Source organism: Eulemur rufifrons, chromosome 4 (genome assembly GCF_041146395.1).
Source record: "Eulemur rufifrons isolate Redbay chromosome 4, OSU_ERuf_1, whole genome shotgun sequence".
NCBI classification, from domain to species: Eukaryota; Metazoa; Chordata; class Mammalia; order Primates; family Lemuridae; genus Eulemur; species Eulemur rufifrons.
Window position 1 is genome coordinate 62,003,466 of NC_090986.1, and position 23,681 is coordinate 62,027,146.

Below are 23,681 nucleotides of genomic sequence, written 5' to 3' on the forward strand. Positions count from 1 at the left end.
GGGCCTTCGGGGTCTGCCGGGCATTCCACAGCTCTGTTTTACAGAGAACTTTTTCCATAATGAAACAAATAATTTAAGATATATATATTTACCCCACCTGTAAACATTTACTTCCAATATTCTTTTCATATTATTGAAAATACTGGCCAGGCGCGGTGGCTCTTGCCTGTAATCCTAGCACTCTGGGAGGCCAAGGCAAGGCAGGAGGATTGCTCGAGGTCAGGAGTTGGAGACCAGCCTGAGCAAGAGCAAGACCCCCGTCTCTACTAAAAATAGAAATAAATTATCTGGACAGCTAAAAATATATATAGAAAAAAATTAGCCGGGCATGATGGCACATGCCTGTAGTCCCAGCCACTCGGGAGGCTGAGGCAGGAGGATTGCTTGAGCCCAGCAATTTGAGGTTGCTGTGAGCTAGGCTGATACCACGGCACTCTAGCCTGGGCAACAGAGTGAGACTCTGTCTCAAAAAAAAAAAAAAAAAAAGAGAGAAAAGAAAAGAAAATATTGGACATTGAAACATGGACAATTCCCAATCTCTTCTCCAACTCAGATAAATGAAGGAGCTGACTTTTGGCATTATTTCTTAGGTACAGAAGAAACGGTGCATTTCTGTCCATATTTGAAAGGACATTTTCTTCTATGTGTGTTTTCACAGTAAAGTTTAAACGGCTGCTACTACCACCAAATGCTAAATCAAAAGCTATTAGACAATAAAGCTGTTACATCTTTATCCCTATGAAAAAACACAAAATTAAATATATAAACAAACAAGCAAGAGGATTAATGACTCAAAAATAATAGTAACGGCTAATACTCCTTAAACCCATCTTACTATGAACACATCTCTGTGCTGCTTTCCAGCGTCAGCCTCATGAACCACCCCCCCTCTCCCGGACATGGTGTGTCCCCGTTTTAAGCATGTAGAAACAGAGACCATCGAGTAACCTGCCTAGGGTCACTTAGCTAATGACTGGCAGAGGATCTAGGATTAAAACCAAATTAATTTTAGTCATTAATTTAAATGCGCGCACACACACACATACACACACACATTCTCCCTCCCCACAAAAGTTAGAAGAATAGTCATTGTAAAAAGCAGAAAATTGTAGCATCTGTGGCAGGACAGAATCTTCGTGATCTGACCCGATCCTTATTTTACAGATGAGAACAAAGGTCCGAGGGGCTCTGTTCCTTCCCCAGAGGTCACTGCAGGGCCAGGCCTGGCAGCCAGAAGCTGACTCCCAGCGCTGGGTCCATTTTCAGGCAATTTTATCTAAGAGGGAGAGGAAACTTTATTTTCTCTGCCTCTGCTTCTACTCTTAACGCCATTACTGCTCTTCGAATGGATTTGAAGTCTAAAAGCAGTTATGTTGTCAGGCCCAGGTAGCTTCAACTACTTATTTTACACAAAGCAAGGGCCAAGTAGTACCTAACTGAAATTAATTTTCATTTCTTATTTCAGTTGTTATTAACTTTTATACATTTCTTCTGTAAATTTAAAACCGATTCCGGCATTGCATATTCATCACATAATAAAAAGTAAATTTTTGCTTTTAAAGTATGCAAAAAAGCACAGAATTACTGAATTATGAACACTGTTAATTTGAAACAGAAAGCAGATGTTCATTAAAATCATGTACAATTACTTGTTTCTCCTTCATGGAATGGGGGTTTCTCCTGCTGTAATTGCTGATGTCATGAACATCCAGTGCTGGTCCGACATTCCATTCCCCTTAGAAATCTCTCCTTTTCCACGGAGCGCAAGTGTGATATAATCAATTACGTAATAACCCGCAGGCCAATAATGCCTACTTCGGTCTGCAAGCAAGTAGCAAAATGCCTTTTTAAATTACCTTAAATATGTTTAAATATAAGCCAGTCACTTTTAAATATGTTTAGTAATTACTAAAATGAGGAACATGTATGGAAAAACATCTTTTGGTTTAATAATTCATTCTTATTTCACATACCATATTCACCTATCAAAATTTCATGAGGGAGTTTCACATTTTTAATAAAAAAGATTCAAAGTTCCATTAAGTAATGGAGGAGTTAAGTTCTCCATTATCTTAACCCACTGACATGAGATTTTTCAAATTTTCCATAATTACTACCTATGGTATTAAGAATGCTCATTAAAAATATAAAAAATGAAATGGCTAGGGATTTCTACTAGCTATAGTTTTCTTTTTAAAGGAAATGTAATTACTGCATAATTATCCCTTTATTTCAAAGTTGCATAACCTTCAAACCTAATATGATAAAAGTTTTTTTCAAGTCCTCTCCCAATTTCCCAAAAGATCTTCATGGTAACTGCCGTCAGCTTATGGCGGTCAGCAGTTCATTGCTTTAATAGGAAGCCCGTGTCACTGCTTAGTAACATATGCACACCACCAGCAATTCTTTTCAGGGACCTCTGATGTCCCATTCACCGATTACTCTCCCACCAGCTCTACATCAGAGAGGATTCAGAAAATTAAGTCCTTGGTCATGCAAGGACTTAGATAAGCCATAGAGCTTGGGACTGCTCTGATTCCCACTGGGCGGGGGCTGTTGCTGAGGTCCTGGGGCAGGCTATAGAGGTGATAAATCCACCCTGTTTACTTGCTCACTGACATACAGCAGAGTGGGACCCCCCAGCCTCACTCCTCAGCTGCCAATTTAGGATTCCATCGTAGTTTTCATTTTGACAGAATCAACTGGGAAGACTCCCTTGCTCATCTGGTCCCACCTCAAATCTAGTCTTTTGCTTGGACAAAACAGATTATTGTTTCAGGAGCTAGAATCTCATCCCACACTAGAAATCATCTAAACCCAGGGTGATACGGTTGGTTCTCAAAGTGGAAATCAACTTCCAACTTCCATCTTTTGATCCTAGAGCTGCTAGTTAGGTTATACACAGAATATGGCTATTCCCCTCTTAATTCAGTAAACATTGAAAAATTAAGATTTTTATGGATTCCTAAAATTCTAAAGCCACAGGGGAATTTAAGAGATTTTCTCTTTTAGTCCCTCACTTCAGCCCAGACGGGTGAAGTGACTTGTCCACGTGACACAGGAGTTAGAACTGAGCATGACTCCCCCACTGTCTCTTCCCTTGTTAGCTGGTCAGGGCAATAATCACCTTTACATCTGTAGTCAGACCACTGATGCCTTACTTTGTCCAACCCTTCCACTCCCCTTCAGAATTTCACTAGCCAAATTGTCAGCTTTACCTGGAAATAGCTGTGGAAATGACTGCAATTATGTTAACACTGTAATATGGAAACACCTGTTTATCAACATTTTATATGCTTTATTGAAAGTTGACAAGTGCAACAGGTAAATACAGTGACACCTTACAACTGTGTAGAGAACATGCACAGAAACATATGCATATAACTACTATACAGGTAATATGCAGAAACCCCTACTGGGAAAATCCATTTCATTAGCTAGAACTGATCATTTTTCAAAGTATTCAACCAGCTCAATCGAAAGACTTCAGTAAACAGGGTTTTACTTCAAGATATTCAGCAGCTAGAAGATGTCGGATTACACAATGTGAGTAACTGTGCCAAATTCTTACAATTTCTCTAGGTGTGGTTTTTGTCATGTAGTAGTTTTTATGTAGATTGGTATAGAAAAGACAGCCCACACCTCTTCAGACAGCCAATGAAACATCTAAATTTCAATCTGTACAACCTAAATAGTAGTTACAGTCCTCTATTGTACAAAATAGTTACACTACATACACAAATATACAATAAGCAAAACAACCTTCATGGTCAGATAGCCTAGGTCCCAGCTACCTGTCAGCGCTTTGTCACTCTAATAGTTTTGTGTCATCCACTGTTTCAGTACAGGCACAGTACTATTGTTTTTATGGATTTTGGTGACAGTCGTCAATTGGTACAATGAACTCTGCTCCCCCTCAGTTGTCTTTACTTTTACCTCCCTGTCAAGTTCCTCATGGGGGAGGAGAGGAAAGTCCAGCGAGGAGCTCCAGCTTCCTGACCCCGCGGAGCACACTACCTGCGAGCAGGAGAGGACGCTGGGAAGAGGGGGTGGGGAGCGGGAAGGGGTGGAAAGGCACACAGCTCCTCAGCATGAATTAAACCATTTCTCAGTTATCTGCCAAGCTGCATCAGGTCCCAGTACATCCATACTAATTCTCTGATTAACCTTTAATTCACCCAACTAAGAAATTTCTTCAAGCCAAAAGCATATGAGTGTTTAATACTGGAAAAAAGAGATAATGGCATGTGTCAGTCTCACGTCTCTTCGCAGCGAGCAATGAAATGGGTGACTGTGGAGGCGGATCCTCCCTAGAACATCTTCTCCGGTCTGTCCAGTTCACACGCAGCAGCCAGTTCTGCGGGGGCACAGGCGGCTACGCGGTGGGTCCTGAGCCCTGGGACGCCGGCTGGGCGGGGGGCTGTGTGGTCCCCTGTGGCTGCGTGGTGGCAGGCGGGGAACCAGTCTGCAGCTGGGCCTGAAACTGGGCGAGCTGCTCAGGACTGGCCAGTGTCTTCAGCAGATTGTTTTCCTGCTCCAGCTGGGAATTTTTCTCTATTAGTTCTTTGATTTGCTCTTTCAGGACCTCCACTTCCTCTCTAACGGCATACATCAAATGGCTTTTCACCAGATCCTGGAAAAAAAAAAAAAAGAAAAGAAATAAAAAAATGCGTTTAACTATTTACTGGACTCTGGATTGCTAAGGCATTATTTTGTATGGCTTCCCCTATCTACATATCCTGCCTTTAAAGTTAGTAGAGGACACTTGGGAAATCTGAATACAACCACAACTGCACAATACTTAAGTTTAATGCTTAAGTGATCAAGCTTTTTAAAATCTGCCTTCTCTGCAGACGTTAGCATACAGTCAGGTTTTCTACTCGAGAGGGCGAAATGCCCTGTGGCTCTCCGGCTGGGGCGCCGGGTTCCCGACCGAGCCCTGGGCCCGCAGCGCCCCGGCTTCTCCGCCCCCATCCCTCCCTCCGCCCGCCCGGAGCCGCCTCCCTCAGCACCGGCTGCAGCCAGTTCCTACAGAGCATGTTGCCGCATTTTCTTCCCTCCACCCGCCCCCCTCCTTTTCCTGATTAAGCTGACATCACAGAAACCTGGGCTGCCATCGCAACCAATGGGAGCGCGAGTTATTTATAGCTCCGAATTAAAGGTTCGGAGTTTGCCTAGCAACAGTGGGCAGAGAATCCCGTGAGAAGAGCCACAGGCGCTGCTCCAATAACAAAGAACAGCCAAGGCGGAAATAAAAAATAGGAGAAATCCAGGCGCAGGCTGAGAAAACAAAACTTTTCTCCAATTCTTCTTCATTCTGCAGTAGCCTGCTCCACCGGGGATCCGTTTGTGCACCATCTAGAAGGCCCTTACCCAAGATCCCCACTTCTAGGGCCCTTCCCCCGCTCGGCTCCCTAGTAAAATCTTAGGATTCCTAGTAAAGCCACATCGCTAAAGATGTGCCCACGACCAACCCAAGGAGCCGCTGAGCCAGCGCTTCCCTAGCAAATCCCTAGAAAAAGGGACACCGTGAAAAAAATCCCGACGTTAAGGGAAATAGGTCCCGGAAAGAAGAATATTTAATACCCTCAGGGCCCCTTTCTCCCTCCCTGCCTGCCGAGGTAGGAGGCTTCATGCTGGCAGCGTGCAGACAGCGCCGGCATTTCTAAATGTATCCAAAGCAATCATCATCTGTACTCAGGGATAGACTGGTTCCACAAGACACCTTGTTTTTTGTGCTGTGCCCACATTTAGTACAAATGACTTTTAATCAGTACATACCATAGCTTGCTCGATTTTGTTGTCAATAGCTACCACACTTGCACCAGAGGAGCTGAAAAAGAGGGGAAAAAATGTTAACGATATAATGGAATTTATCTTAAATGTCCAAGGTAAAAAAGGATCTCCCAATTTTGTGATGTTACTAGCATCACATTTTGAATATTCTTTTAATGTAACGTATCACCCACCAGCCACTCTCTTCCTAACGAATATCCAGGCATTTCCGTATTTCAGTGAGCCACAAAGGGCTAAATTACATAATGTGGGGAAAGCCTGTTTTCTGGCCAGACCTGCAAAAATAAGCCTATTCTGAACATTTCAAAAAGCAACATCCATGTCACGATGATCTCTCAGCAATGGACAAAGGAATTCGCCTGGCTATCTTTCACCTGCATTATTACAACTATCTCACGAGTAAATTTAAAGAAACTATCCCAGCCGACATTTACCTATTGTCAAGTCTCACAGAAGCGTTTTCAGTACCCAGCAAGGATGACAAGAAAGAAATTGAAAAATGTCTCAGTTGGTAAACTCCTAGATCCATCGCCACTGGTCTACACCATTGGGATTTCATGCAATTGCAGCCAAAAAACACCCTCGCGGAAAAAGAGAGGGACCACCAGCAGCCTTGTTTGAGCTAGATAAAAATCTTCTAGCTTTCCGCAGCCCAGGGAGAAACAGAAAACAGTAGCCCTAATTTAAAGAAACCCGGCTTCTGGGGCTTGGCGATCCCAGGAAGATGCAGATCCCAGTGCTGTGCGGAAAAGCCTTCCAGATCGGCCGCCCGGCTCCACTCGGCTCTAGTCCGGGTCTCCCGGTCTTGGTGCAAAATATATGCAGGGAAGAGCAGCGCCGATTGGCCAGCACGCCACTGGAACCGCCCCCTTCTCCCTTCCCTTCTCCCTCTTCCTCCTCCCGATTCCCCGCCTTCCTCCCCGACCGGGCCCCAGTCTTCAGATCCCCCTCTTTGGGTGGGCTGGCCCAGGCCGCGCTCAGAGAAACTGGGGTTTGGAGCCATTGAGGCTTCCACTGCAGCCTCAGGAGGTTGGACTGCTGCGCCAGCAGAAAACGTGGAGGGTCCCTGAAAACTACGATCGGGGCCCCAGCACATGCTTACGTTTAAGGGAGTCAGACCCCGTCCCCGAGCTGCCAGTCCCCGCGGCTCCTGAACGGCGAAAGCTTCCTATTTGCAACCAGAACTGTCTGAGCTACTGGGCATGCCCAGTCCCACCGCTTTAAGACTTGGAGGAGCTCGAGTGTCTCAATTTCAGTTATCTACTTCTTACAGGCAGTGGTAATGGGAGGGTTTTATTTTTAAGGATAATGACCACAGTGCAAATAATACTTTATTTTAGAGGGAAAATCACATTTGCTTTTTGAGAGATACTACCTCTCCGTGAATTTATCAATTACTTGTAGAAACAAAACAAAAAACATTACATATTCTTTGCCAGCCATATAAAAATTGAGTCAAAAAGGAACCTACTGGATTCCAGTGGCTATTTCCCAAAATGTTCCTAGATATGCTTTCTTTCATTTACAGCTAGAAAAGTCAGTCCACAGGTTGAATCCGACATAGACCTATTTTCAGGTAAGCCTCTAAGGCAAATTTTTGGAAGTCTCAGTTCCTCTAAGACTAAATCCTATGAGCCTTCTTGTATCAGAGCAGAGGAACTGAAATATTATAAAGTATATATTTAAAGCACACAACTCCTTGAAGTTAGTCTCTGCCCATTTGAGTGTCCAGAACCAGTAAAAAGGGGAATTTGATGGTGGTTAAAAATAGTGAAGTAGCTAATAGATGCTGCATACTCACCTCTATTTCATCCTTATGGCCACATTGACCAAATAATTCCCTTCTTTACACCGAAATCTGGCCACATTGACCAAATAATTCCCTTTACACCGAAATCTGGCCAGACTGACCAAATAATTCCCTTCTTTACACTGAAATCAAGAGATCTGGGTGTAAAATAGCTTAATCCCTTACAAAATTGCCCTTATTAATTTAAAATATTTGCAAGGGTGCATTAACTAATGTTACAGTTTGATATACTACAAATCTAAGGCCTTAAGTTTGCTTAATTATTATGCAACATAAGCAGTTTGCAATTCAATACATTTGAGAAGGAAAATTTAACCTCTACAATACTGCCCTCTAATGGCATGATACTATAAAAACAAAATACAAAGTTCTTAGGGAGACCTCTCTAATTCACAGATAAATTGTGTCATCACACATAATTCCAACATAAAATTTGACCATAGAACATATATGTATGTTATACACACAAACACACAGATGCACAGTCTTCTTTCCCAAACATTTTCTCGCAAGCAGCATCCTTTCCTAAAATTGCCATCAGAGCCCTTTTAGACAGTCTTTTAAGTTGCCCCAATGGAGGCAGGTGGGGATTTGGTTTTAGAATCTGTCCAAAGTGATTAGGAAGGAATTTTGGTTAGGGCTATAGATGATTAAGAGGGTAATTCTCTTTTGGGTTAAAAAACAAAGTGTAACTAGCTATAAAGCAATGAGATTCCTTTTTATTGAAAAGTTCATATTATTCTCCAAATTTTAAGGCTTTGCTTTTGTATAATAATATTTGTTAGCATATTTATAATTTATAAAAATTAAATATAGTATCTTACAGGATACAATTTTTTGAAAAAGATACCCATTTTCAATAAAAAAAACAGTAAGTGGAAGCTTAAAAGTCTCACTAATTTGGGCAGCAGGCCTGTAGGTCCCTATGTCTATGAATGCTAAACAGAATTATTATTTACTACATGATAGTTTCTATATTTTGAAAGTTAAAGTTATGACTAAAGCTATCTGTGTGATAAAGTCCATTTATGTATCTTAACTGAATGTCAACTTCTTAGAAAAAAAGTATTAAAGAAAGCACCACTTATGCTATAAAAAGAGCTTAAAAAACAAAACTCTAAGGTCATACAAAAAATGAATTTAAAATTCCCAGCTGGAGTTTAAAAAAATTACTGAATTAACTGAGTTTTATGTATTCATGAAGTTCTTCAACATAAAGATAGAAGTTGGTTAGGTTTTTATTTCAATCATTTCAACTGATCATCCATTGTATTAAGCAACAGAAGCAAATATAAGCATATATTTAACCCATTTTCCAACTGAAGGACATTATGGTTCTAATACCTTGATATTTTAAATAAAATTGCAAGAAACATCCTTATACATACTTCCTTGAACATGTATGCATACTTCTGGAGAATTTGTTGGGCCAAAAGATATGCAACTAAAAAAATTATTATAAAGTAGATTCTATGGCACAGTGTGCTAGATTCCTTTAAAACTAGATTTTTGTATAAAAACTGAAAAGATATAATTTGAAAAAGAAAGCAAGGAAATGGAGGAAAGCTCCATGCAGGAAAACCCTTGGATCAGATATGTCTGAAGCACAAATGTCTAGAATTAAATTCTAAGGTTCTTCTATTTGGAAGGCAAACTATCTGAGTCTGGTGCCTAGTCAGAGCTCACCAGACTTGCTGATAGTACAGGTTAAACACCACAATGGCTCCACGAGAGATGCCTAAAGGCGCAGACCATAAAAGTCAGCTTCAGGCACTGAGCAAAGATCAAGAGGTCTCACCCTCCTGAGGACTCTGATGCACAGGAAACAACTAGGACATTTGAGATTGGGGTATTTCCTGTTGTCTGCCTAGGAGTCTTTTTACTTGGATTCTAATTCAACCACCTCTGCATATTGGGAGTGAGCATGCTAGGATAGGAGAAGAGGAGTGGGGCAGGGCCTGTGTATTTCTGATTCCATAACATGTGCTTTTCTTGCAAACTTGATCTGACTTGACCAACATAGGCATAGGTGGGGATCCAGCACCAGAAGAAAATAACCTCTTTCTCCCCCTGTCCAAACTCTTGGCCAATGGAAAGCAATTGACAAGAAGGAAGCTAAGGAACACTATTACCCTGTTCCTGACCAAATCACTGTTGTCTATGGACTCCCATGTCACCTCTACTTTTCTAGTTTCCTCTCACTAGGCACTGGGAGTAGGGTGACCAGGTTTGAGCAAATAAAACTGCAGGACTCCCAGTTAAATTTGAATTGCAGATAAATAATAAATCATCTTTTAGTGTTGAGTCCCACACACTGTCAGAACAATAAGCAATGCTAAAGAAATTTAAAGAAGAAAAAGCTGTTTAAATTCAACCATATTTTAAATTTCCTTGATTTCCATGGAAAGGTTGAAAGATAAAGTTGAGAAAATTCCAAAAAGTAAAATAAAAGAAAGAGATGGAATTGTGATATAAAAGAAACTTACAGGATGAATCTAGGAGGTCCAACATCAAAACAAAAACAGAGGACAGAGGGAAAGGAATTATCAAAGAAATAAGAATTTTTCCAGAACTGAAGGGCACAAGTCTCCAAATTAAATGAGATGATCAAATGCCCACCACAATAAATGAAAAAAGCCGTACACCAAAGCACTTCATCATGAAACTTCAAATCACTAGGGAAAGAGAGAAAATCCTAAAAGCTTCCAAATGGAACAAACAAGTTACAAACACAGGCGCTAGCATCGGAATGGTTTCACTGGCTGCCAGAAAACGACAGAAAAAATGTCTTTAAAAATCTGAGAAGAAAAAGGTTTTTTACCTAGATTCTTCACTTGGCCAAATCATCATTTGAGTGTAAAGGTAGAATAAAAACGTTTTTAAATATTTCAAATACAAAAATGGAGGTGCAAATCAAGAAAAAGGAAGGTAGGGTAAGTAGGAATAAGGGACTCCCCGGCACTGGAGGGAAGAAGGGAATTGACAGGCTGGGCAGCGAAGGGAATTTCAGGGTGACAGCCAGGCAAGCCTAAGTGGCAGCTGATCTGTACCTGGTCCGCAATGGTGGAGGAAGACAGAGAACTCCAGGAGGGAGAGCTTCGGTGCTAATAAACACACAGGTTATCTAAGACATCTGAGCACAAGTATATGACAGATCTAATAACTTATCTAATTAGATAAGTTCAAAGGCAGTTTTATGGAAAACAAAGCAAGAAAGAAACATGGAATGCTCATAAATAAAATTTATATCATATTAATTTTTTTAATTGATGTAACATTAAAAAGTTAACTTTACTGAGAAGGTGGTAGGAAGAAAAACTATATGGTAGCAATGGTTTAAAAATGCTAAATCCTAATCTACTGCAACTCGATTATATAATATCTAAAATTGAAAAAGCAAGAAGTAACGTAAGTATAAATACATTACATAGAAATGTGGAGGTAAATATGAGAAAAAACATAAAAGTGGCTGCCTCTGAGGTATAGACTGCCCTGAGTGAAAAAAAGGAACAGCTAATTTTTTTTTCTATTCACTCTGTTTGATCTTTAGTTATGTGCATGTATTGCTTTGATTAAAAAAACACTTTAAAGTGAAAGAGAGGGGTACGCAGAAGGATATGCCCTCTGCGGCAGTGCCTCCCACTCCCAGGCTTCAGCTAGTACTTATCACATACGCGTACCAGGAAGCTACCCCAGGCTGGGGAAAGAACCACCCAAAAGCAGCAGGCAGAATGATTTTCAGAAATCACAGGTGGTGGGGAAGAGTTGGTATTACCACCGACTAGCTTGAGTGAAAAAACCTTGTAAACATGGGACACCTAGTTACTGAGAAGGACACTGCCTAAATAGTTGGGGAAAATCAGTCCCTAGATGGGGTTGTTTTGGTCCTACATAAAGCAGTTTAAAAGGAATCCTTAAAAGGATCAAACTGTTTCCAAGTAACTTAATTTTATCCCCAAACAAAGCTCAACCATGTTTAAGAAAATAAAGTCTTTTACCATCCTGTAATTCATAATGTCTGGCATCCAATAAAAAGTACCAGGCATACAAACAAGCATGGAAATATGACTCATGAGAAAAATCGATCAATCAAAATGACCCAGATATGAGAAAGATGATAATAATTGTAAACAAGAACATTAAAACAGTTATTACAATTATATTCTATTTGTTCAAGGTAGAGGAAAACATTAGCATATTAAGGACAGGTGTGAAAAGCATAAAGAAAACCCAAATTAAATTTATCAAGATTAAAAAAATACAATGTTTGAGAAAAAAAATATATTGGATGGGATTAACAGCAGTATAGACAGGGCAGAAGAAGTATTAGTGATATGTTAGCAATAGAAACTACCTAAAATAAAATACAGAGAAAAAAATGGGAAAAAAAGAACAAAGCATCAAGGATATGTGGGGCAATTTCAAGCAATCACATATATATGAAGTCCCTAAAGAAGAGGGAAGGAAAGAGAAAAAATATTTTAGGAAATAATGGCAATTTTCCCTCATACTTTATTAAAAATGAACCACAGATCCAAGAAGCTAAACAAAGCCCAAGTAAGAGAATTGGGAAGAAATCTATAAGGATATCATAATCAAATTGCTTAAAATAAAATCTTAGAAGCAGTCAGAGAAAAGAGCTAGGTTATTATGTACAGAACAACAAAGGTAAGGATGATAGCAGGCTTCTGGTTGGAAACAATGCTAGACAGAAGATAGCACAGCAACATCTTTAAAGTTCTGAAATAAAAAAACAAACCTACAGTTCTACAATTCTATGCCCAGTAAAACCACCTTTCAAAAATGTAATATGAAATTAAGACTTTTTCAGACATATAAAAGCTGGCAGGATTCATCACTGGCAGACTTGTACTATAAAAAATTTTAAAGTCAGTCCTTCGGGCAGAAGGAAAATGATACCAGATGAAAAAGCTAGATCTATGCAAAAGAATGAAGAGCACTAGAAACGATAACATGGTTAAATATAAAAACTTTTCTCCCTTTACTATTTAAATCTCTTTGAAAAGATAACTGTTTAAAGCAAAAATAGTAACAATGTATGGAAGTAGAGGACAGACAATATGTTAAGTGTATGACAAAAATAGGAAAAGGCCAAGAGGGTGAAAGGAAGTGCACTGCTGAGTAGACTGCGATATGTTAAAGATGTATACTACAAACTTTACAGCTAACAAGCTAAAGTAGGAGTATAAAACGGAATCATAAGACAATGTACAATAGAAAAGAAGGCAGAATAAGAAAAAAGGGGAATAAAGAACAGAATAAAAAGCAAATAGCAAGACAGTAAATTTAAACCAACTATATCAATAATCACATTAAACATAAATTGTCTCAATTAAGCATCTCAATTAAAAAGTAAAGACTGCCAGATTGGATGAAAAAGGAAGACACAACTCTATATGCTGCCTGTAAGAAATATACTTTAAATTTAAAGGCACAAATAGGTAGAATAAGAGTACGGAAGAATATATGCTATGTTAACAGTAATCAAAAGAAAGCTGAAATAGCTATATTACTCAGACAAAGTAGACTGCAGTGTAAAAAATATTGCCGGGAATAAAGGTCATTTCATAAAGATAAAGGGTCAATTCATCAATATTTCATAAAAATGCTAAAAATTTATATGTGCTCATAGAGCCTGAAAATACATACAGCAAAAATTGATAGAATTGCAAGGAGAAATAGAAAAATCCACAACTATAGCTGAAGATTTCATCAACCCTCTCTAAATAAGTCAATGAACAAGTAAACAAAATAAGGATACAGAACATTTGAATAACACTGCCAACCACTTGACCTAATTGATTTTTGTAGAACATTCTATCCAACAATAGCAGAATATACACATTCTTTTCAAGCACACATGAAACTTTTACCAAGACAGACCATATTCTGAGCCATAAAACTCGCAATATATTAACATTTAAAAGGATTCTAATCATACAAAGTGTGTTCTCTGACCACAGTGGAATTAAATTAGAGATCAATAGCATGGACCATAGGGCTGGGGAAAGAAAATTTCAAAAACCTCCATCCTCCCTCACCAACAAGAGATAGGGAATCTGCCCCCATACACATAGCTCACCACTTCTGCAGTCTACAAACAACCAGTAACTGAGAAAACCACCACACTAAGGTTATCTATAATTAAGGCATCCATCCTGAACCTAGACCCCATCAAACCACCCACAAGTAAAGCCAAAGGTTCTTACCCAACATATGCTACAGACACACTCTTATGAATGGCAGGGGGCGGTGGGGGTGTGTGTGTGGGAGCATGGGGGGAAGCCCCATCTAAACAAAAGAAAATCCCAAAACACAAAGCAACAGCTGCTCCAGATGAGAAGGAATCAGTGTAAGAACTCTACAAGTATGAAAAATCAGAGTGAAAGGACATCCCCAAAGTGGCAGACCAGCTCTCTGGCAATGGATCCCAACCAAAATGAAAATACTGAAATGACAGATAAAGAATTCCAAATATGCACTGTAAGGAAGCTCAATGAAATCCAAGAGAAAATGGAAAACCAACTCAAAGAAACCAGAAAAAGAATTCAGGAAATGAATAAAATATTTACTTAAGAGATATATATTTTTTTAACAAAAAAAAACAAATAGAACTTCTGGGAATGAAAAATTCATTTAAGGAAATACAAAACACAGTGGAGAGCTTACCGAACAGACTAGACTAAGCACAGGAAAGAATTTCAGAGCTTGAAGACAACTCTTTGGAATTAACTCAGTCAGGCAAAAATAAAGAACAAAGAATTAAGAGGAATGAACAATGCCTACAAGAAATATGGGACTATGTAAAATGGCCAAATAAAAGAATTACAGGCATCCCTGAGGGTGAAGAAGAAAACACACAAGGGCCAGAAACCCTATTTGAGGGAATAATTGAGGAAAATTTCCCTGGTGTTGCTAGAGATTTACACATTCAGGTATAAGAAGCTCAACAAACACCTGGCATATTCATTACAAAGAGGCAATCACCAAGACATATAGTCATTAGACTAGCTAAAGTCAACATTAAGAAGGAACTCCTACAAGCCGTAAAGTGAAAACATCAAGTAACTTAAAAGGAAAACCCATCAGGGTAACTGCAAACTTCTCAACGGAGACCTTACAAGCCAGAAGGGATTGGGGTCCTATCTTCAGTCTTCTTAAACGGAACAAGTGCCAGCCTACAATTTTTTATCCTACAAAATTAAGTTTCATATATATATGAAGGAGAAATAAAGACTTTTCTAGAGAAGCAAACACTGAGGGGATTTGTCAAGACTAGACCTGCCTTGCAGGAACTACTCAGAACTGCATTATACATGGATCAGCACAGTAGACACCCACCAGTATAAAACCACCCACAAGCTAAAGCTCAGAGCTCATATAAAACACCACCACAAGAGGGTAAACAAGGCAACAAAGTATATTCAACATGATGAACAGAACACCATCCCACATATTCTATCAATCAATGTGAACAGTATCAATGCCCCACTCAAGAGACAAATGCTGGCTGAATGGATAAAAAAATACAACCAAAGTATTTGCAGTCCTCATGAAACACATCTAACCCACAAGGACTCACACAGACTCTAGGTGAAGGGACAGAAAAAAATATTCCATGCAAACGAAAACCGAAAGAAAGCAGGTGTAGCCACTCATATCACATGAAGCTGACTTTAAATCAACAATGGTAAAGAAAGACAGAGATGGTCATTATATAATGATAAAGGGAGCAACTCAACAAGAAGGCACAACAATCCTAAATATTTATGCACCTCACACAGCAGCACCCAAATTCATAAAGCAAACTCTACTAGATATAAGCAAAGAGATAAATGGGAACATCATAATTGGCAGGGACCTCAATAACCCAACTGACAGATAGTTGAAGCAGAAAATAAAGAAAGAAACACTAGTCTTAATGGGGTTCAAGAACAAATGGCATAACAGACATTTACAGAACATTTTACTCCGAAACTACTGAATATACATTCTTCTCATCACACATGGAACATTCTCTGAGATTGATCATATCTTAGGCCACAAAACATGTCTCAACAAATTCAAAAAAATAGAAATCATACCATGTCGTTCTCAGACCACAGAGGAATAAAATTAGAAATAAATTCCAAGAGAAACATTCAATTCTACACAAAGTGATAGAAATTAAACAACCTGCTGTTGAACTATTATTGGGTCAATAATGAAATTAAGATGGAAATCAAAAGATTTCTTGAACTGAACAACAAAGGGGCACAAAAGCTATCAAAATCTATGGGATTCAGCAATAGCAGCCCTAAAGGGAAAATTCATAGCCTTAAACGCCTACATCAAAAAGACAGAAAGATCACAAATTAACAATCTAATGACACATCTGAAGGAACTAGAAAAGGAAAAGCAAACCGAATCCAAAGCCAGCAGTAGAAAAGAAATAACTAAGGTCAGAGCAGAACTAAAAGAAATGGTAAACAAAACAAAAAAAATACAAAGGATCAATAAAACAAAAAGTTGGTTCTTTGAAAAGATAAGCAAAATTGATAGACCTCTTGCTAGAATAACCAAGAATAGAAGAGAAAGGACCCAAATAAACTCAATCAGAAATGAAATAGGAGATATTAAAACTGATGCCACAGAAATACAAAATATCATCTGTAAATACTATGAAAAGCTCTACACACATGAACTAGAAAACAGAGGAAATGGACAAATTCCTGAAAACACACAACCTCTGAAGACTTAATGAAGAAGAAACAGAACTCCTCAACGGACCAATAAGGAGCATTGAGACTGAAGCAGTAATAAAAAATCTTCCAAAAAAAAAAAAAAAAAAAGCCCTGGACCAGATGGGTTCACAGCCAAATTCTACCAGGCCTACAAAGAATAGCTGTTACCCATACTGCAGAAATTATTACATAACATTGAGGAGGGAATCCTCCCCAGCTCATTTGACGAAGCTAGTATCACCTTGATACCAAAGCCCAGAAAGCACACAACAAAAAAAGAAAACTTGAGACCAATATTCCTTATGAACATTGACTCAGAAATCCTCAACAAGATACTAGCAAACCAAATTCAGCAGACATTAAAAAGATAATTCACCATGAATAAGTGGGTTTCATCCCAAGGATGCAAGGATGGTTTAACATATGCAAATCAATAAATGTGATTTACCATGTAAACAGAAGCAAAAACAAAGACCATATGATCATCTCAATAGATGCAGAAAGAGCATTCACCAAAATCTAGCACCCTTTCATGATTAAAAACCCTCAAAAAACTAGGCATAGAAGGAACAAATCTCAAAATTATAAAAGCCATATGTGACAAACCCACAGCCAACATCATACTGAATGGGGAAAAGTTGAAAGCTCCCCCTAAGAGCTGGAACAAGACAAGGTGACCACTGTCACCACTTCTATTCAATATAGTGCTGCAAGTCCTAGCCAGAGCAATCAGGCAAGACAAAGAAATAAAGTGTATCCAAGTCAGGAAAGAGGGGGTTCAAAGTATCACTTTTTGCTGGCAAGATGATTTTATATCTAGAAAGCCTCAAAGATTTTACCAAGAGACTCCTAGAATTGATAAATAAATTCAGCAAAGTCTCAGGTTACAAAATCAATGTACAGAAATCAGTAGCATTTCTATACACCAATAATAGTCAAGCTGACAGTCAAATAAAAGACTCAATACCATTCACAATAGCTATAAAGAAAATAAAATACCTAGGGATATATTTAACCAAGGAGGTAAAAAATCTCTACAAAAATCTCTACAAAAAGAACTATGAAACACCGAGGAAAAAAATCGCAGGTGACATAAATGAAAAAACATATCACGCCTATGGATTGGTGGAGTCAACATTGTTAAAACATCCACACTACTCAAAGTGATTTACAGATTCAGTGCAATCGCCATGAAAATACCAATGTCATATTTCACAGATCTAAAAAAAATAATTCTGTGCTTCATCTGTAACCAGAAAAGACCCCAAACAGCCAAAGCAATCTTAAGCAAAAAGAACAAATCTGGAGGCATCACATTACCAAACTTCAAACTATACTACAAGGCTATAGCAACCAAAACGTCATGGTACTGGCACAAGAACAGACACACAGACCAATGGAACAGAACTGAGAACCCAGAAATAAAACCATCCTCACATAGCCATATGATCTTTGACAAAGCAGGGAGAAAGAATTCTGACTCAATAAATGATGCTGGGAAAACGGGATAGCCACATGCAGCAGAATGAAACAGGATCTGCATCTCTCACCACTCAGACAAATTAATTCAAGATGGATAAAAGACTTAAATGTAAGGCATGAAAACTCTTCTAGTGATCAACTTAGGCAAAGAATTTATGACTAAGACCCCAATGGTAACTTCAGCAACAACAAAAATAAATGGGTTTGCCACATACCTCACTACATGAGAAAATAAATAAATAAATAGGGCTTGATTGAATTAAAAAGCGTCTGCACAGCTAAGGAAATAATCAACAGAGCAAACAGACAACCTACAGAATGGGGGAAAATATTCGCAAATTATACATCCAATAAATGGCTAATAATCAGAGTCTACAAAGAACTCAAAGAAATCAGCAAGTACAAAATAAATGACCCCATCAAAAAGTGGGCAAACAACATGAACAGAAGCTTTTCAAAAGAAGGTAGACAAATCTGCCAATAAACAGGGAAAAATGCTCAACATCACTAATCATCAGGGACATGTAAATCAAAACCATAATGAGATATCACCTTACCCCGTTAGAATGGCTTTTACTAAAAAGTCCAAAAACAATAGATGCCGGTGTGGATGAAGAGAAAAAGGAACACTTATATGCTGTTGTTAAAACTACAAATTAGTACAACCTTTATGGAAAGTAGCATGCAGATTCCTCGAAGAACTAAAAGTAGACCTACAATTAGATCCAGCAATCCCACTACCCACAGGAAAAGAAGTCATTTTATCAAAAAGATACCTTCACTCAAATGTTTATTGCAGCATAATTCACAAATGCAAAGATGTGGAATCAACCCAAGTGCCCATCAATTCATGAGTATATTATAAAATGTGGTATATGTACACCATGGAGTACTACTCAGCCATAAAAAGGATGAATTAGTGTCTTTTGCAACAGTTTGGATGGAACTGGAGACCATCACCCTAAAGAATGGAAAAACAAATACCACATGTACTCGCTATTAAATTGGAACTAATCGATGAGCACATGTGCACAGAGGGAAGCAAAATTCAGTGGAAATCAAGCAAAGAGGATGGTGGAGGAGGGGATAGGCAAAAACCTACCTAACAGGTACAGTGAACACTATCTAGGTGATGGGCACATTTATAGCCCTGACTCAAGCATTACAAAAGTGATCCATGTAACCAAAAACATTTGCACCCCCTTACTATTTTGAAATAAATAGATAAATAAAATAAAATTTTTTAAAAAAGAAAGAGATCAATAAGATTATCTAGAAAATCTCCAAATACTTACAAATAACATAACACATCTAAATAATTCATGGCATATCAAAATTTATTTCAATAAATTTACCTATTTAGATGAAATGGGTAAATTTCCAAAAAGACACAAACTACCAAAACTCACATAAAAAGAAATAGATAATTTGAAGAATCACATATCTGTATCTATTTACAAAATTGAATTTATAGTTTAAAATCTTCCTATAATGAAAACTTCAGGCCCAAATGGTTTCACTGCTGAATTCTACTAACCATTTAAGGAAGCAATCGCTGGGTGCAGTGGCTCATGTCTGTAATCCTAGCATTTTGGGGAGGCTGAGGTGGGAGGATTGCTTGAGGCCATGAGTTGAAGACCAGCCTGAGCAACATAGCAAGACCCCATCTCTACAAAACACAGAAAAATTAGCCAGGTGTGGTGGCATGAACCTGTAGTCCCAGCTACTCAGGAGGCTGAGGCAGGAGGAGCATATGAGCCCAGGAGTTTGAGGTTGTAGTGAGATATTACGATGCCACTGCACTCTAGCCTGGGCAACAGAGGAATATCCAAAGGAAAGGGGAAAAGGAAAGGGGAAAAGGAAAGGGGAAAGGGGAAAGGGGAAAGGGGAAAGGGAAAGGGGAAGGGAAAGGGGAAAGGGGAAGGGAAAGGGGAAAGGGGAAGGGAGAAGAGGGAAGGAGAGGGGGAGAGGGAGGGGGAGAGGAAAGGAAAGGAGAATAGAAGAGGAAAGAAAAGAAAAGCAGAGGAGAGAAGGGGAGGGGAGGGGCGGAGGACGGGAGGGAGAAGGGAAGGGGGAAGGGGAAGGAGAAGGGAAGAAATAATACCAATTCTGCACAACTCTTCTAGAAAAGTGAAGAGGAGAAAGCACTTCCCAACTCATTTTATGAGGCCAGTATTTCCACAATGCTAACATCAGATAAATACATTATGAAATAGAAAACTACAGACCAATAGCTCTGATGAACACAGATGCAAAAATTCTTAAAATTTTAGCAAATCAATGGCCGGGCACCGTGGCTCACACCTGTAATCCTAGCACTCTGGGAGGCCAAGGCGGGCAGATTGTTTGAGCTCAGGAGTTTGAGATCAGCTTGAGCAAGTGCGAGACCCCATCTCTACTAAAAAAAAAAATAGAAAGAAATTAGCTGGACAACTAAAATGTATACAATAAATGAGCCGGGCATGGTGGTGCATGCCTGTAGTCCCAGCTACTAAGGAGGCTGAGGCAGTAGGATCGCTTAAGCCCAGGAGTTTGAGGTTGCTGTGAGCTAGGCTGATGCCACGGCACTCTAGCCCAGGCAACAGAGTGAGACTCTGTCTCAAAAAAGAAAAAAAATTTAGCAAATCAAATCCAACTATATATAAAAAGGTAATGCATTATGACCAGTGGTATTTATCCTAGGAATGCAAGGTAAACATTCGAAAAATCGATGTAATTCACCCTATCAACACTCTAAGGAAGAAACTTTACAGGATCATCTCATTAAATGCAGAAAAGTATTTGACAAAATTCACCATCCATTCAGGATGAAAACTTTCAGCAAAATAGGAAATGAAGGGAACTTCCTCAATCTGATAAAGGGCACTTACAAAAAACATTTGGCAGACATCATTCTTAATGCTAAAAAGCACGTATGCTTTCCCCCTAAGATTGGAAACAAGGCAAGAATATCCACTCTCAGCATTCCTATTTATACTGAAGGTAAAAGCCAGGCAACAAGGCAAGAAAAGAAATAAAAGTTATCCAGATGAGAAAGAAAAAAATAAAACAATCCCTATTCACAGATAGCATGATTGTATATGTAGAAAATCCCCCAAAATCCACAAATAAATTACTAGAACTAACAAGAAGCAAGTTTCTCAAGGTCACAGGATATAAGTTCAATGTATAAAAATCAATTATATTTCTATATATTAGCAATGAATTAAAAATTGAAATTTTAAAAAGTTCTATTTATAATAGCATAAAATACATGAAATAGGTATAAATATAACAAAATGCATACGAGATTTACATGCTGAAAACTAGAAATCATTGATGAAGGAAATCAAAGAGAACCTAATAAATGGCGAGATATCCTGTGTTTGTGGATCGAAAGACTCAGTACTGTTAAGCTGTCAATTCCCCGCTCCCTAGCTATTGCAGATTTCAGTGTAATCCCACTCAAAATCCCAAGAAGACTCTTTATAGAAAATGATAAAGTGATTCTAATATTTATACATAAAGACAAAGAAACTAGAATAACCAAAAATTTTTTTGGGAAAAAAAAAAAGCTAAAAGACTCTATTATCTGATTTCAAGATTTTCTATAAAGCCACTCTCATCAAAATCGTTTGGTATTGGGAAAAAAGACAGACATATATAGTAATAGAAGAAAATAGAGAAGTCAGAAATAGATCCACACAATACATATGGCAATTGACTTTTAACAAATATGTAAAGGCAATTCAATGCAGAAAAGATAGTCTTTTCAACAAATAGTGCTGGAACAACTTGACAACCATATGCAAAACAAACAAAAAACTCCAACTTGACCCTTTCTCACACTGTATGAAATATTAACTTAAAATGGATCATAGACCTAAATGTAAAATCCCAAACTACAAAACTTTTATAAGAAAATTCTCTTCTAAAAATCTTTTAGACCTTGGGTCAGCAAAGACTTCTTATATAATGACACCAAAAGCATAAACCATGAAAGAAAAAAATTGATAAACTGGACTTTTACCAAAATGAAAAACCTCTGTTCTTTGAAAGACAATGTTATAAGAATGAAAAAAAAAAAAAAAAAAAACCACACTATAGACTGGAATTAAATATTTCAAGTCTGATATCTGATAAAGGACTTATATCCAGAATACATAAAGAACTCGAAACTCAATAACAAAAAAACAAACAACCCAATAAAACAAATGGGCAAAAGACTTGAATAGACACTTTATCAAAGATATACGGATGGTAAATAAACACATGGAAAAGATGATAAACACCATTAATCATTACAGAAATGCAAAGTAAAACCATAACTAGAAACTACTACACACCTATCAGAAAGGCTAAAATAAAATTTAAAAAAATTAAAAACTGAAAATATAAAGTCTTGATAAGAAAGCAGAACAACTGGAATACTCATATTGATGATAGGAACGCAAAATGGTACAACCACTTTGCAAAACAGTTTTGCAGTTGCTTATAAAGTTAGAAACACACTTTCCATAAAACCCAGTAATCCCAATTTGACTTATTTACCCAAGAGAAAGGAAATCATGTTATCACAAAAATCAGTACATGAACGTTTAGAGTGATTTTATTTTTTATTTTTAATCACACAAAACTGGAAACAACCCAGATGTCACTCAACTGGAGAATAGATAAACCATGGTACAGCTATACAATGGAATAATACTCAGTAATAAAAAAAAAATGAACTACTGACACACATAACATCAATGAACTTCAAATATATGATGGTAAGAGAAAGAAGCCAGACTTAAAAGGCTGCAAACTATGATTCCATTTATATGACATTCTAGAAAAGGCAAAACTATACGGACAGAAAACAGATCAAAAGTTCCCAGAGCCTTGGGGTAGGGGAGGGGAACTTTGTGTGGGTAATGGAACTATGGAACTATTTCATATCTTGATTGTGGTGGTAGTATACCCAATGTTTACATTTTTCTTTTCTTTTCTTTTTTTTTTGAGACAGGGTCTCGCTCTGTTGCCCAGGCTGGAATGCAATTGCATGATCATAGCTCACTATAACCTGGAATTCCTGGGCTCCAGCAATCCTCCTGCCTCTGTCTCCTGAGTACCTAGGACTATAGATGCACCACCACACCCCGCAAACTTTTTAAAAACTGTTTACAGAGACGGGATCTTGCTATGTGGCCCAGGCTGGTCTCAAACTCCTGGCCTCAAGTAACTCTCCTGCCTCAGCCTCCCACAGTGCTGAGATTACAGTTGTGAGCCACTGCACCCAGCCATGTATGGATTTTTCAAACCATAAACTTTATACTAAAAAGGAAAACTGTACTGTATGTAAATTGTATCTTTAAAAAAAGAAAAAAAATGGCTGCCTCTAGGTAGTACAGTAGGCAAAATAAAAAAAAAACTGCTCATATTTTTTCTATTAATTCTATTTGATCTTTATATGTGTTAATGTATTTTTTTTATTGGAGTAAATTTGGTTCTATTTTCTTTGGCTTATTTAACAACCACTAATTCAAAAAGAATACCTACATGCTAAAAAGATCCAATGCCTATGTTTTTCTTTTACAGATGGTAAGGAAGACTTTAAGACGAACTACTGCAATGGAAAAAACATGGGACTCAACTCTCTTTAATGCCTTTAAAAGCAACAGAATTCAAATAGTTAACATTCTTATTTTACTTTTCATCTTCATGAAAATAACAAGCTTTTCAAAGCCAAACTTCTTCATAAATTACCACTTCTGCTTAATAGTGGTGGATTATGAAAATCGGGAGCTATGGACAAAAAAGGCATCACAGATTTAGAAGCCAAATGATATTCTATATAAAACATCTGAAGAAGTGAAGTTGTCCTGATT

The 23,681-nt window shown here is 38.2% G+C and overlaps 1 protein-coding gene across 5 annotated transcripts in view; it reads right to left on the minus strand.

Moving 5' to 3' along the window:
• Window positions 1–1,925: 1,925 nt before the first annotated feature.
• Window positions 1,926–23,681, minus strand: part of TSC22D1 (TSC22 domain family member 1) — a 121,000-nt gene continuing 99,244 nt past the window's right edge. Inside the window, exons 1-3 of one of the 5 annotated variants that reach the window (XM_069467228.1) lie at window positions 6,899–6,919; window positions 5,782–5,833; window positions 3,293–4,633 (exon numbers count right to left, since the gene is read on the minus strand). In XM_069467228.1, coding sequence (XP_069323329.1) covers window positions 4,376–4,633; window positions 5,782–5,784 — 261 coding nt within the window. In that variant the 5' untranslated portion in view covers window positions 5,785–5,833; window positions 6,899–6,919 and the 3' untranslated portion in view covers window positions 3,293–4,375. Of the gene's footprint in view, window positions 4,634–5,781; window positions 5,834–6,230; window positions 6,560–6,898; window positions 6,920–23,681 lie in introns of those variants that run through there. The other 4 variants (XM_069467226.1, XM_069467224.1, XM_069467227.1 and 1 more) reach the window with 4 other exon arrangements.